This window comes from Rhinoraja longicauda, chromosome 11 (assembly GCF_053455715.1).
Source record: "Rhinoraja longicauda isolate Sanriku21f chromosome 11, sRhiLon1.1, whole genome shotgun sequence".
Taxonomy (NCBI): domain Eukaryota; kingdom Metazoa; phylum Chordata; class Chondrichthyes; order Rajiformes; family Arhynchobatidae; genus Rhinoraja; species Rhinoraja longicauda.
This window is the reverse complement of record NC_135963.1, coordinates 46,142,800-46,157,260: the sequence shown is the minus strand read 5'-3', so window position 1 is coordinate 46,157,260 and position 14,461 is coordinate 46,142,800. Positions and strand designations below refer to the sequence as shown.

The window sequence follows — 14,461 nt, the reverse complement described above, 5'->3', positions numbered from 1 at the left end:
AGCATGGTCCTACCACCTTTGTGCTGGACAAGGGGGGCCAGAGGGAGACTGTGTCGGTCGACCGGTTAAAGCCGGCACATCTGGACATCGACCAGGTTGCCCAGCCTCGGCGAGGTCCTCCTCCTCGGCCCACTCCACCTCTGCCTTCGCCGGCCCCTGTGTCGGCTGACCTGCGTACATGATCCGGTCGGCTTGTGCACCCGCCGGTGAGTAGTCTTCAGTCTCTCACTGAAGCGGAGAGTAGTATGCTGCTAGAAATAAAAGCCTTTACGGAATTTGCTTGGCTCCTCGCCTTCATTCCGGGCCCATTTTGCGCACCTGCTACAACGTATTTGTAGCAAGTGCTGGAACAATTTGTGAATTATGTAAGTTCGAATTTCTGTAACTCAAACAGCCTCAACAGTGGGGTGGGGAGGGGTGGAGAAAGAGGATCGGCACAGCAGCAAAGCTGGTAGAGGTGCTGACTCACAACGTCAGTGACCTGTCCTGACCTTAAGTGCTGTCTGTGCAGAGTTTGCAGGGTCTCCTTGTGATCATGTGGATTTCCTCCAGATGTTCTGGTTACCCCCCAAATCCCAACACTGTGAAGATCTGTAGGTTAATTGGCTGCTGTAAATTGCCCCTCGTGTGTAGGAAATAGATAACTAGTGTGAATGGGTAATCAATGGTCGTTGTGGACACAGTGGGCCAAAGGCCTATTTCCATGCTGCATCTTTCAATCAAATCCTACTTTACAAACAAGACAACAAATCATTTTGAACATTTGCATCAATCCTTTGAGCAGAAGCCCAAATGTATCCTGCACATGTCCTAGAATATCATGGTATACAAGCCCTAATGGTCTTTTCGTATTGATCATCTATTTCACGTTTATACGTGGCACATTCAAATAAATAAAATTAGGATCAAGTTTTTTAAAATCTCAACCGCTTTTTTGCTTGTGCCTTGGAATGAGATGTTGAAAGGGGAAAAAAAATTAACTTTACACAAATGGAAAACCCACTAATTGTTCCTCCATTTTAAATTAATTGTCCCACTTCATGATTAAAATTGTGGTGTTAACTCCTTCAATGATTGGAGTTAATACTCTGTAATATGAACCTAATCCAAACAGGTCTTCATGTCCTACACTCCACACAAAACACCAATTCACAGAAAAAGAACAGAATGGGAAATCCCAGGAATTGCCACCCAATGACAATGCCATCCACGACAGCATGCAATTTTACTTTTTGCAAGAATTAAATATATTTCTTCAAAACCAGAAGATCAACCACCTAATTATTCTCCATCTGAAGCAGCAAATCCTTTATGATTTACCCCTGCTCAGTTATATCCCAAGTTTTAAATTCTTACTTTTTCCTTCCACAATCTTTAATTCAATTACTTGATACTAGTTTAGATCAAGGGTCAAACTTGCCAAAGAGCAAATACAATGAACATTTGAATAATACAAATAGATCACAAAAGAGAGATTAATTTCCATTGGCAGTGTGCAATATCCACCATGATGATCACAAAAATGTTAAACATGGAACTAATAAAATGAAAAACAGATCCAAAATAAACAGGAATATTGCCTATCCTGCAGAGTATACCTGTATATAACAAAGAACAGCAGCAACAATCTGTACCTATATAACACCTCAAAGAATAGAGAAGTTATGGGATGGGTGGAAAGAAATAAAGAAAAATATATTGATCACACCAGGCCATAGAATGAGAAGTTAAAAGAGGGTGATCATAGGTTTAACAATCGATTCAAAAGGTGGACTTTTATAAAAAGGTGTAACATGAAACAAGCAGGGACGATTCTAGAGGGAGTTCCATCTCTCTAGGTGAGGGAGGGACAATGAAAGAATGAGCCTATGAAAAATGACACCCTTGACATTGTACTCTCCCTCAGTACTGCACTGAAAAATTGAATCAGATTATATACTCCAACTTCTACAGTGGGGTCCAAAACCACACACTTCCAATTTGGGTAACTATGCAACAATAACACACAAAATATTTTTTTTACCTTCATCCCTAAATGATTCCACCATAGAAATGCAGAATCATTTGTGCTGCAAAACAGCTTTGGCCCAATACTTCAACTGGTTTCACAGATTAAGAGGGTCAAGTGTATTTAACTGTCATATGTACCAACAACTGAACAGTGAAATTCCTGCTTGCTGCAGTTAACAGGCCAATTTAATGCAATAACACACGAAAAATATATAATCAGTAACACACAGTAATAACTGTAATATCAGCTAATCATAATAGTGCAAAACACATGCCCACTACATCACAATGAATGGCAGTGCTGGCTCAAAGGGCGGAATGGCCTCCTCCTGCACCTATTTTCTAAGTTTCTAAGACAGTTCTCACATTAAGTTACTATATTTGGATGTATTATGCATCTTATCATAATTTTGTCAATGAAATGCAATTAACTATTTTTAATATTCAGATTAAAATTTAAAAAAGGAAAGCTGGTGAGTACAGGTTAATAATCTCTGTTGGACTTCTTTTTTTAACTTCAGTTCAAAAGAGATATTTCAGCAGAAATTAACCAAAATAAAGCCGTCTCTCCCCATTCATATTCCTGTAGAAGCAGTTTTTTCCAAAACCAGCATAAACCACAATGAAATTAATATAACAATGGAATTAGCACCTAAAATTCCAAAGCTCTAGTTTTTTTTAAATTGCTGAAGTTTATCCACAATATTTTGTGTGGGGATGCTGAAATCTTCATTGAATGTCCTTGCATATCATGTGATCAAAAGGTGAAGCTGGTCAAAAGCATGGTTCCACTTCGATGGCACATGCATGGCGCAGGAGGCAGCAACTCGGCCCCTTGAGCCTGCTTCACCATGCACGCTCCAAAAGTAAACTCATCTTCACCTTTCATGTGCCAACAATATATTTTCACATCCTGGTTAGTCTTCTTTTAAAGCAACACCAGAATAATAGTCTAAACATGCAAGTTAAAACTCAAAGGTAGACACATAATGCTGGAGTAACTCAGCGGGTCAAACAGCATCTCGGGAGAGAAGGAATCGAGACCATTCGTTTCGGGTCAAGACCCTTCTTCAGACTGATGTCAGGGGAGGAGGCTGGTCAAAGATAGGATGTAGTCGGAGACAGGAAGAATAGTGGGAGAACTGGGAAGGGGGAGGGGATAGAGAGGGGAAGCAGGGACTATCTAAAGTGGGAGAAGTCAATGTTCAAACCGCTGGGGTGTAAACTGCCCAGGCGAAATACGAGGTGCTGTTCTTCCAATTTGCGGTGGGCCTTCCTTGGCCCAGGACAGAAAGGTCAGATTGGGAATGGGAGGGGGAGTTGAAGTGCTTATGCGACCGGGAGATCAGGTTGGTTAAGTCGGACTGAGCGAAGGTGTTCAGCGAAACGATCGCCGAGCCTGTGCTTTGTCTCACTGATGTAGAGTTGACATCTGGAACAGCGGATACAATAGATCAGGTTGGAGGAGGTGCAAGTGAACCTCTGCCTCATCTGGAAAGACTGTTTGGGTCCTTGGATGGAGTCGATGGGGGAGGTAAAGGGAGAGTGTTGCATTTCCTGTAGTTGCAGGGGAAAGTGCCTGGGGAGGGGGTGGTTTGGGTGGGAAGGGACGAGTGGACCTGTGAGTTTCAGAGGGAACGATCTCTGCGGAAAGCAGAAAGGGGTGGAGATGGGAAGATGTGGCCAGTAATGGGATCCCGTTGGAGGTGGCGGAAATGTTGGAGGATGATTTGTTGTATGCGATGGCTGATGGGGTGGAAGGCGAGGACAAGGGGGACTCTATCCTTGTTATGAATTGGGGGAGGGGGAACAGGAGCGGAGCTGTGGAATATTGAGGAGACCCAAATGAGAGCCTCATCCGCCGGAGATGCAACACCTGTCCTTTTACCTCTCCCTTTGACTCCATCCAAGGTCCCAAACAGTCTTTTGAGGTGAGGCAGAGGTTCACCTGCACCTCCTCCACCTCATCTATTGTATCCACTGTTCCAGATGTCAACATCACTACATCGGCGAGACCAAGCGCAGGCTCGGCGATTGTTTCGCTGAGACCGACTCAACCAACCTGATCCCCCGGTGACCTCCGCTCAGACCGACACAACCAACCTGATCTCCCGGTGGCTCAGCACTTCAACTCCCCCTGCCATTCCCAACCTGACCTTTCTGTCCTGGGCCTCCTCCATTGTCACAGTGAGGCCCAGCACAAATTGGAGTAAGAGCACCTCATATTTCACTTGGGCAGTTTACACCCCAGCGGTTATGAACATTGACTTCTCCCACTTCATGTTGTCCCTGCTTCCCCTCTCTACCCCTCCCCTTCCCAGTTCTCCCACTATTCTTCCTGTCTCCGACTACATCCTATCTTCGTCCCGCCCCCTCCCCTGACATCAGTCTGAAGAAGGGTGTCGACCCGAAATGTCACCCATTCCTTCTCTCCCGAGATGCTGCCTGACCTGCTGAGTTACTCCAGCATTTTGTGTCTACCTTCGATTTAAACCAGCATCTGTACTTTTTTTTCCCCACACAAGTTAAAACGCAACCTGGTTTTAGAGAAACAAGGGAGATTCACTGGATTATACCTTCCACTTGCTGGGAACATTAATCCAATTGAATCTCAAATTTTATTTTATAAGGAAAAGGCTGATGGTCCTGAATAACTAATGATTCTTCTGAAGAGTCCCCACAATATACAAAAGACAACAAAGTGGACAATGCAGACACAATGCAGAAAAAATGGTTCAATATTGGAAAAGTAATGAAGTGGTACTGCATCTTATCACCATACAGGTTCACCCTACGCATCAGGGATATGTCATGAGAATAGCTCGACTGGAAGAAGCTGATAAAATGGAAGGCAAAGATAAAAACAGATACCAAGAATCAACATGAAACACGAGGAAACCGTGTTAGGAAACCAGTTATGAAAGTCAAAGAATAGATGGCCTGCCCATAACCATTAAGGCGACAACGTTTATTTATCTCAGTAGGAAGGCAAAAAAAAATCAAAGATGATAACATTCAAGCGGAACAAGTGGAAGGTCTTGTTTCCCTTGGGTACCGTAGAGCTAAATGAAGAATGGGGTGACAAAATCAGGCAGCTGGTTTTCAGAAAAAGTAATGACAAACTTAAATAACACTATGAAATGGATGTTCGAGCAAAACAATGAAAACATGAAGGAGAAACATAAAACGCTGCAAACACACACAGTGGAAGATGATGCTGCAAACACGGACAGTCAGCGGAAGAAGAAATCGATGTGATGTTTCAAGTCAAGTCTGTCAACTAGACACTGAAATTTACATGGAGAGAAGGAATGGGTGGCGTTTCGGGCTGAGCTCCTTCTTTAGACCGAGCTCAGACTGAAGAAGGGCCACCCATCCAGAGATGCTGCCTGTCCCGCTGAGTTACTCCAGCATGTTGTGTCTATCTTCGTTGCAAACCAGCATCTGCCTGCAGTTCCTTCCGACACAGAAATTTACATTTTTTGCTCGTTTGTGCCACTTGTCCAGAAAACCTGAACAGGAACAGCCACCTTAAACGCAGCAGTGGCCCCCCAGACACAGAACAAGTGCAGTGTGAGCGGCCTCGGGCTGCAGGGCCCAGCCCTGCCTGGCCGTTGACAAGACAACGGCGACCCGGCCATCGCACAGTCAGAGCGCTGCCGCTGCCGCTGCCGCCCTCGCTAGCCCCAGCCCCAGCCCCAGCCCCAGCACCCACCTCTTCAGATAGCGAGCATCCTCCGACTGCATCTCTCCTGGCCGCTGCCGCTCGGCTTCACCTCGAAGCCGTGTCCTTAGGCTTTGTTTGCTGTTTTATTCACCGGCACCACCTTCGCATCTCCGGCCCGGTTGCCTGTGACAAGTGCAACCGCCCCACAATCCGAGCGGCGGAAGGGCGGAGCCGAGCCGAGCCCGAGGGTCGGAACAGCGGCGCCACTCCGCCTCCAGCGCCGCCCATAGGCCACGGCGCCACACTTCCACTCCGAGTGGACAAATGCACCGAAATTATTTGCATTTGGATGGCAGCTCCAGCAAAATGTTCCCAAATGTGCTGTCAGACTAAAGGAATGCCCAACTGATTTGGGAAATATTAAGCACAGTGAGTAAAATCCACGCAAATCTCATCCAAGCTATTATTCTCTCCATCTTCCGCTGTTATAAGGTTATTTGCTGGGTTTCATATAAGGTTCTTTGTACCCTTCCATATTTTGTTATCCTCTCCCCTGACTCGCAGTCTGAAGAAGGGTCTCAACCGTCATCCATTCCTTCTCTCCAGAGTTACTGTCTGTCCCGCTGAGTTATTCCAGCATTTTACATCTACCCTTGGTGGAAACCAGCATCTACAGTTCCTTCCTACACATTTCGTCTGATAATTTATCTACAGGTCCACCACTGATTTTCCAGTACCCTTGGTCCCAGAGCAGAGCCTTTCTGGATTACCCATTTTGCCGGGCCAACAGAGGTCATAGCCTCCGAGAGGATTGAAACAGTACTGGCGAGGTCCGCCTAGGCTGCCAAAGGACCAAGATACCAGCCCGTAATGTCAGCCTCAGCAAGCGGCTGTGGGAACCGATATGCCAGCTTCGCCCAAGCCAGAGTTCCAGGGGCACATTCGACCCACCAATCGGCACGGAACCACCCCAACCCCGGGCACTTTCCCCTGCAACCGCACGAGATGCAACACCTGTCCCTTTACCTCCCCCCTCAACTCCATCCAAGGACCGAAACAGTCTTTCCAGGTGAGACAAAGGTTCACCTGCACCTCCTCCAACCTCATCTATTGCATCCGCTGCTCTAGATGTCAACTTATTTACATCGGCGAAACCAAGCGCAGGCTCGGCGATCGCTTCGCTGAACACCTACGCTCGGTCCGCATTAACCAAACTGATCTCCCGGTGGCCGAGCACTTCAACTCCCCCTCCCATTCCCAGTCTGACCTTTCTGTCATGGGCCTCCTCCAGTGCCATAGTGAGGCCCACCGGAAATTGGAGGAACAGCACCTCATATTTCACCTGGGCAGTTTGCAGCCCAGTGGTATGAACATCGACTTCTCCAACTTTAGATAGTTCCTCTGTCCCTCCCTTCCCCTCCTTCTTCCCAGATCTCCCTCTATCTTCCTGTCTCCACCTATATCCTTCCTTTGTCCCGCCCCCCTGACATCAGTCTGAAATCTCGACCCGAAACGTCACCCATTCCTTCTCTCCCAAGATGCTGCCTGACCTGCTGAGTTACTCCAGCATTTTGTGAATAAATCGGCACGGAAGTCCCGATGAGGTCGAGATCGTCCACCTTAACCGGCTTTGGCACCACATTTTTGGGGGGACTTCGGGGGGGGGGGTCAAATGCGCTCTCGTCATTTTGTTCAGATTAAAGGAGACGCCGAATGATTAGTTGCCGGAAAATCGGCGTGGACCTGTTTACTTATATTAAAAAACTTGGGAATAATCCATGACCAAAACAAAACACAATCAATCATAATTATATTAGTGTTCTTGTGGCAGAATTTTATGGAACTCATAGGCAGCATAACCAAAGTCCAAGTAGTGATCAACTTAAGATGCTGGGTAGCATAGAAGATCTGAATGAAATATCACCAGGGAATACTATAGTCCCTGTAGCTATTATGCAAACATTTTTTCCCACACATGCCAGTTGCCTCAAAACAAAATAACTATATACTGAAACTCTCATTTGTTTGTTTGTTCCTGAACTACAGCCAAAACGGTACACGATAGCGCGACGATTTTAGGCCCACCTTGCTCACCGTCGTCCCTTTGGTGTTAATGAAAGAAGTTTCATTGAAATCGGTGTTATAATTTTAGTTATTCACATTTTAAAGTTTAAATCTATCTCCTAGGGAGGAGAGGGAGGGAGGGAGGGAGGGAGGAGGGGGAGGGAGGAGGGAGGATAAGGGAGGTTGAGGGGGATGGAGTGGGGGGAAGGGGAAGTGGAGGGCAGGGAGGGGGGGAGGAGGGGGGAGGGGGAGGAGGGGGAGGAGGGGAGGAGGGGGAGGAGGGGAGGAGGGGGAGGAGGGGGAGGAGGGGAGGAGGAGGGGAGTAGGGGAGGAGGGGAGGGGAGGGGAGGGGACAGGGAGGAGAGGGTGCTGCACCAATGCAGGAGAGGTTTGGGCCCAACGGGTCCACTTGGTCTAGTTGCTAAATAAAATGACACTGTTTGGATCATAAGCTTTTAATGAGAAAGCTCACACTAAAAAGGATGCCCATGTATTATTTCTGTTTTCCAATAATCAGTCAGTTAATTTATAGAATTCTATGTAATGCCTACATCTGATTACTTTTATCCATATATTTATTTGTAGTTCGCCAGGCACAGCTGACAATGAGACATCACCATAGGTGTTATAGCATAGAACCAAAAACATATCAAGATCTGCTCTGATACATCCAGTTATGAATAATGATGGATAACTCAGCAGCAACTAGGTGAAGACTTCAAATATATATTTTTCTCTATGATAATGTAGACATGCATGTGAGTGGAAAAGAATAGATTGCAGAATCTGCAACCATCTTCAGCCAGAAGGGCTAACTGGATAATCTATCTCTGCTTCATCCTAGAATTCCAATAATCATAGAAGATCATTGTCTACCAATTCAATTCACTCCATGTGATATCAAGAAACAACTAAGAGCAGTTGTTCTTACAGCAACAGCTATGCAACTCAATAACATTGTGACTTTTATGCTGGAGGTAAAAACTTTTTTAAAAGGCTGAAAGCACTCCGTGGGTTAGGCAACCATTTTGGAAAGAGATATAATGTTAATATTTAAGGTCAAAGACCCTTCATCAGAAGTGCTAGAAATTTGAGCTCCTGAATTGACCAAGCATATTGTCAAGGTATCACAAAATGCTGGAGTAACTCAGCAGGTCAGGCAGCATCTCTGCAGAGATGGAATGGGTGACGTTTCGGTCGAGACCCTTCTTCAGACTGATGTCAGGGGGGGCGGGACAAAGAAAGCATGTGGTAGAAGACAGGAAGACAGTGGAAGAACTGGGAAGGGGGAGGGGAGAGAGGGGAAGCAGGGACTACCTAAAGTTGGAGAAGTTAATGTTCATACCGCTGGGGTGTAAGCTGCCCAAGCGAAATATGAGGCGTTGTTCCTCCAATTTGCAGTGGGCCTCACTATGACACTGGAGGAGGCCCATGACAGAAAGGTCAGACTGGGAGTGGGAGGGGGAGTTGAAGTGCTGAGCCACCGGGAGATCAGGTTGGTTAAGGCGGACTGAGTGAAGGTGTTGAATGAAACGATCGCCAAGCCTGCGTTTGGTCTCGCCGATGTAGAGAAGTTGACATCTGGAACAGAGGATACAATAGATGAGGTTGGAGGAGGTGCAGATGAACCTCTGCCTCACCTGGAAAGACTGTTTGGGTCCTTGGATGGTCGAGGGGGGATGTAAAGGGACAGGTGTTGCATCTCCTGCGGTTGCAGGGGAAAGTGCCTGGGTAGAAAGGGACAAGTGGACCAGGGAGTTACGGAGGGAACGGTCTCTGCAGATAGCAGAAAGGGGAGGAGATGGGAAGATGTGGCCAGTAGTGGGATCCCGTTGGAGGTGACGGAAATGTTGGAGGATGATTTGTTGTATACGCTGGTTGATGAGGTGGAAGGTGAGGACAAGGGGGACTCTATCCTTGTTACGAATGGGGGGAAGGGGAGCAAGAGCGGAGCTGTGGAATATAGAGGAGGCCCTAGTGAGAGCCTTATCTATAATGGAAGAGGGGAGGCCCCGTTTCCTAAAGAATGAGGACATCTCTGATGCCCTAGTGTGAAACATCTCATCCTGGGCGTAGATGCGGTGTAGACAGAGGAATTGGGAGTAGGTGATCGACTTTTTGCAGGAGACAGGGTGGGAAGAAGTGTAGTCCAGATAGCTGTGGGAGTCAGTGTGTTTATAGTAGATGTCAGTCACTAGTCTATCTCCTATGATGGAGATGGTGAGATTCAGAAATGGTTGGGAGATGTCAGAGATGGTCCAAGTATATTTAAGAGCAGGATGGAAATTAGTGGTGAAATGTATTAAGTCAGTGAGTTCTGCATGGGTACAAGAGGTAGCACCAATGCAGTCGTCAATGTAGCAACGGTAGAGTTCGGGGATAGGGCCAGTGTATGTCTGGAACTGGGATTGTTCGACGTACCCAGCAAAGAGGTAGGCATAGCTAGGGCTCATGCCAGTGTCCATAGCTACGCCTCGGGTTTGGAGGAAGTGGGAGGAGTCAAAGGAGAAGTTGTTGAGGGTCAGGACCAGCTCTGCTAGGCGGAGGAGAGTGTTAGTAGATGGAGATTGGCTGGTTCTATGGTTGAGGAAGAAACGGAGGGCTTCAAGACCATCCTTGTGGGGGATGGAGGTGTAGAGTGACTGGACATACATGGTAAAGATGAGGGAGTGGGGGCCTGGAAACCGGAAGTTATTGAGGAGACGGAGAGAGTGTGAGGTGTCTTGGACATAGGTGGGGAGGGATATGACCAGGGGGGATAGGATGGAGTTGAGGTAGGTGGAAATTAATTCGGTGGGACATGAACAGGCAGAAACAATGGGTCTGCCAGGACAGTTCTGTTTGTGGATTTTAGGGAGAAGGTAAAATCGGGCCGTGCAGGTCTGGGGAACGATAAGGTTGGAGGCATTAGAGGGCAGAGCGCCGGAATTGGTGAGATCAGTGATAGTGTTAGTGATTAAGATCTGGTGCTCGTCGGTGGGGTCATGGTCCAAGGGTAAATAGGAGGAGGTGTCTGAGAGTTGTCGTCTGGCTGAGAGATCAGCGCGCCAGACTACCACGGCACCTCCCTTGTCAGCGGGTTTGATGACTAAGTCAGGGTTGTTGCAGAGTGAGTGGAGGGCTGATAATGTCTTACTCAACTCACATATGGAATTTAGTCGATGAGTCCATGCTTGGACCAAACTGTAATGAAATCTGGAGTTGAGTTGGTTGACATAACCATTGATCATAAGAGTACAGATTATTGGTAAGTGTTTTATTTTAAAAATATTATGCCCTATCTTACATTTTTGTGTGGAAGATTGGGTTGATAATTAAGCAGGATGGATTTTCCCTGATTTTTCCCTGAGGACACCAAGGAAGCTCAGAAAGATGTAAATAAACGTTGACCTATACTTGGAAGGAGGTAAACGTTGAGGTGATTAACAATAGATTTCAAGAGGACTTTGCCAGGTGGAAAATACAGATATCTTTGGCTGAAACGTAAAGAAGGAAAACACCAAGTTATTTATATTATTAGGAAGGACATGGATAAACATTATAATATGTATTCAATTCTAAAATGTGTGCATAAACAGAGGATGTGTGTACGTGAACTGTCTGCTAAAATATGAAAATGGCAGGAGATATTGACAGTGTTTTTAAAAGAAGCACACAGGGTCAAACTGATGCAGAGCACAGAAAAGCAGCATGGTTATGTTGAATGCCTGCAAAATACTGATTTGACCTGGCATTCCTGGCCACAGGCATCATGGGAGAGATGTTAAGTGTCTGGAGAAAAATGCAGAACAGATTTTGTGCAGTCCAGGAGATGCGAAAATTCAATTATATAAATAGATTCAATAACCTGCAAATGTTCTCCTTGGAGCAGAAAGTTCAAAGTGAATGTGAAAAAAAATCATGTCTAGAACAGAGTATCACAATCCATAGTCCATGGGCCACACGACTTAATGTCGATGGCATCTTCAAATGAACATGCAAGGAATAAATTGTGTTGGTGTGACCCACAAAACACATCACCAGAGACCAAGGTTCAATCCTAACTATGGGTGCCGTCTGTGTCGAGTTTACTTATTTTCCATATGATCAGGAGGGTTTCTTCTGCATGCTCTGGTTTCCTTCCACATCCCAAGAAGAGAGATAGTAGGATCATTGGCCTTTGTAAATTTCTCCAGTGTGTAAGTGAGTGTTAGGATCTGGGGGGAGTTTATAGTAATGTGGGGAGAATAAAATAGTCGGGATTTATAGGATTAATTCACAAAATGCTGGAGTAACTCAGCAGGTCAGGCAGCATCTCGGGAGAGAAGGAATGGGTGACGTTTCGGGTCGAGACCCTTCTTCAGACTGATGTCGGGGGTGGGACAAAGGAAGGATATAGGTGGAGACAGGAAGATAGAGGGAGATCTGGGAAGGAGGAGGGGAAGGGAGGGACAGAGGAGCTATCTGAAGTTGGAGAAGTCGACGTTCATACCACCGGGCCGCAAACTGCCCAGGCGAAATATGAGGTGCTGCTCCTCCAATTTCCGGCGGGCCTCACTATGGCACTGGAGGAGGCCCTTGACAGAGAGGTCAGACTGGGAATGGGAGGGGGAGTTAAAGTGCTGGGCCACCAGGAGATCAGTTGCGTTAATGCGGACCGAGCGCAGATGTTCAGCGAAGCGATCGCCGAGCCTGCGCTTGGTTTCGCCGATATAGATAAGTTGACATCTAGAGCAGCGGATGCAATAGATGAGGTTGGAGGAGGTGCAGGTGACCATCTGTCTCACCTGGAAAGACTGTTTGGGTCCTTTGATGGAGTTGAGAGGGAAGGTAAAGGGACAGGTGTTGCATATCGTGCGGTTGCAAGGGAAAGTGCCCGGGGTTAGGGTGGTTTGGGTAGGGACGAGTGGACCAGAGAGTTGCGGAAGGAACGGTCTCTGCGGAACGCAGAGAGGGGAGGGGATGGGAAGATATGGCCAGTGGTGGGGTCCTGTTGTAGGTGACGGAAATGTTGGTGGATGATATGTTGGATCCGCTGGCTGGTGGGGTGGAAGGTGAGAACGAGGGGGATTCTGTCCTTGTTGCGAGTGGGCGGATGGGGAGCAAGAGCGGAGCTGCGGGATGTAGAAGAGACCCTAGTGAGAGCCTCATCTATAATGGAGGAGGGGAAGCCCCGTTTTCTGAAAAACGAGGACATCTCGGAAGCCCTAGTCTGAAACACCTCATCCCGGGCGCAGATGCGGCGTAGACGGAGGAATTGGGAGTAGGGAATAGACTTTTTGCAGGGGACCGGGTGGGAAGAAGTGTAGTCCAGATAGCTGTGCGAGTCGGTGGGCTTGTAATAAATGTCCGTCACTAGTTTTTCTCCTGTGATGGAGATGGTGAGGTCCAGAAATGGGAGGGAGATGTCAGAGATAGTCCAGGTATATTTAAGGGCAGGATGGAAATTGGAGGTGAAGTGTATGAAGTCAGTGAGTTCTGCATGGGTGCAAGAGGTAGCACCAATGCAGTCGTCGATGTAGCGGAGGTAGAGTTCGGGGATGGGGCCAGTGTACGTCTGGAACAGGGATTGTTCGACGTACCCGACAAAGAGGCAGGCGTAGCTAGGGCCCATGCGAGTGCCCATAGCTACGCCTCTGGTTTGGAGGAAGTGGGAGGAGTCAAAGGAGAAGTTGTTGAGGGTAAGAACCAGCTCTGCTAGGCGGAGGAGAGTGTTGGTCGATGGGGATTGGCTGGTTCTACGGTCGAGGAAGAAACGGAGGGCTTCGAGACCATCCTTGTGGGGGATGGAAGTGTAGAGTGACTGGACATCCATGGTGAAAATGAGGGAGTGGGGGCCTGGGAACCGGAAGTTATCCAGGAGATGGAGAGCGTGTGAGGTGTCTTGGACGTAGGTGGGGAGGGATTTAACCAGGGGGGATAGGATGGAGTCGAGGTAGGTAGAGATAAGTTCGGTTGTTTAAGTGGCAGATGGTCTGTTGGAGACGGTAGTCCGGGTTGAGTCCGAATTGGGAGGTCTGGAAACGGAGCTGGAAACCACGATGTTTAAGTGGCAGATGGTCTGTTGGAGACGGTAGTCCGGGTTGGGTGTTTAAGTGGCAGATGGTCTGTTGGAGACGGTAGTCCGGGTTGGGTGTTTAAGTGGCAGATGGTCTGTTGGAGACGGTAGTCCGGGTTGGGTGTTTAAGTGGCAGATGATCTGTTGGAGACGGTAGTCCGGGTTGGGTGTTTAAGTGGCAGATGGTCTGTTGGAGACGGTAGTCCGGGTTGGGTGTTTAAGTGGCAGATGGTCTTTTGGAGACGGTAGTCCAGGTTGGGTGTTTATAGGATGGATGGTTGATGCTTGGCGATGACTCAGTGGGACAAAAGGTCTGCTGGCGCACTGTATCAATCGATGATTTGGCATATGGATCAAAAACATAATTAACTACGGCAACCCTGACTAACTCCAAACCTAATTAGGAAGCTTTCCATTTCGATTTGGACTGCACAATTAATATTTTTGTAGAACAGTTGGATCCAGTTTCTGATACCCACCCCAAAGCCTATTTTGGAGATCCTATCCAAACTGACCAGATAGATGTCCAGCCCTCTGTCCTGCACATTAGCATAGGTGTCCCTGAGCAGTATACAATTGCCCAAGATCTTCCCACCAAGTACAGCACAGGACTAGTCTGGATGGGTCACCTGTCCCAGAGCTGATTTGATGATGGCCTTGGGCAGGATCTTATAATTCACATT

At 47.3% G+C, this 14,461-nt stretch overlaps 1 protein-coding gene across 3 annotated transcripts in view; it reads right to left on the bottom strand.

The window, feature by feature from the left end:
* kifap3a (kinesin-associated protein 3a) overlaps nucleotides 1-5,934 on the bottom strand; it is a 127,026-nt gene extending 121,092 nt beyond the window's left edge. For 2 of the 3 annotated variants that reach the window (XR_013547799.1, XM_078407568.1), the window contains exon 1: nucleotides 5,726-5,934. Coding sequence is in view for 2 of the 3 variants with exons in the window: in XM_078407568.1 (XP_078263694.1) it covers nucleotides 5,726-5,757 (32 nt within the window). In the remaining variant the exon portion in view is untranslated. The remainder of the gene's footprint in view (nucleotides 1-5,725) is intronic. The other variant, XM_078407569.1, reaches the window with a different exon arrangement.
* Between the last annotated feature and the right edge of the window lie 8,527 nt (nucleotides 5,935-14,461).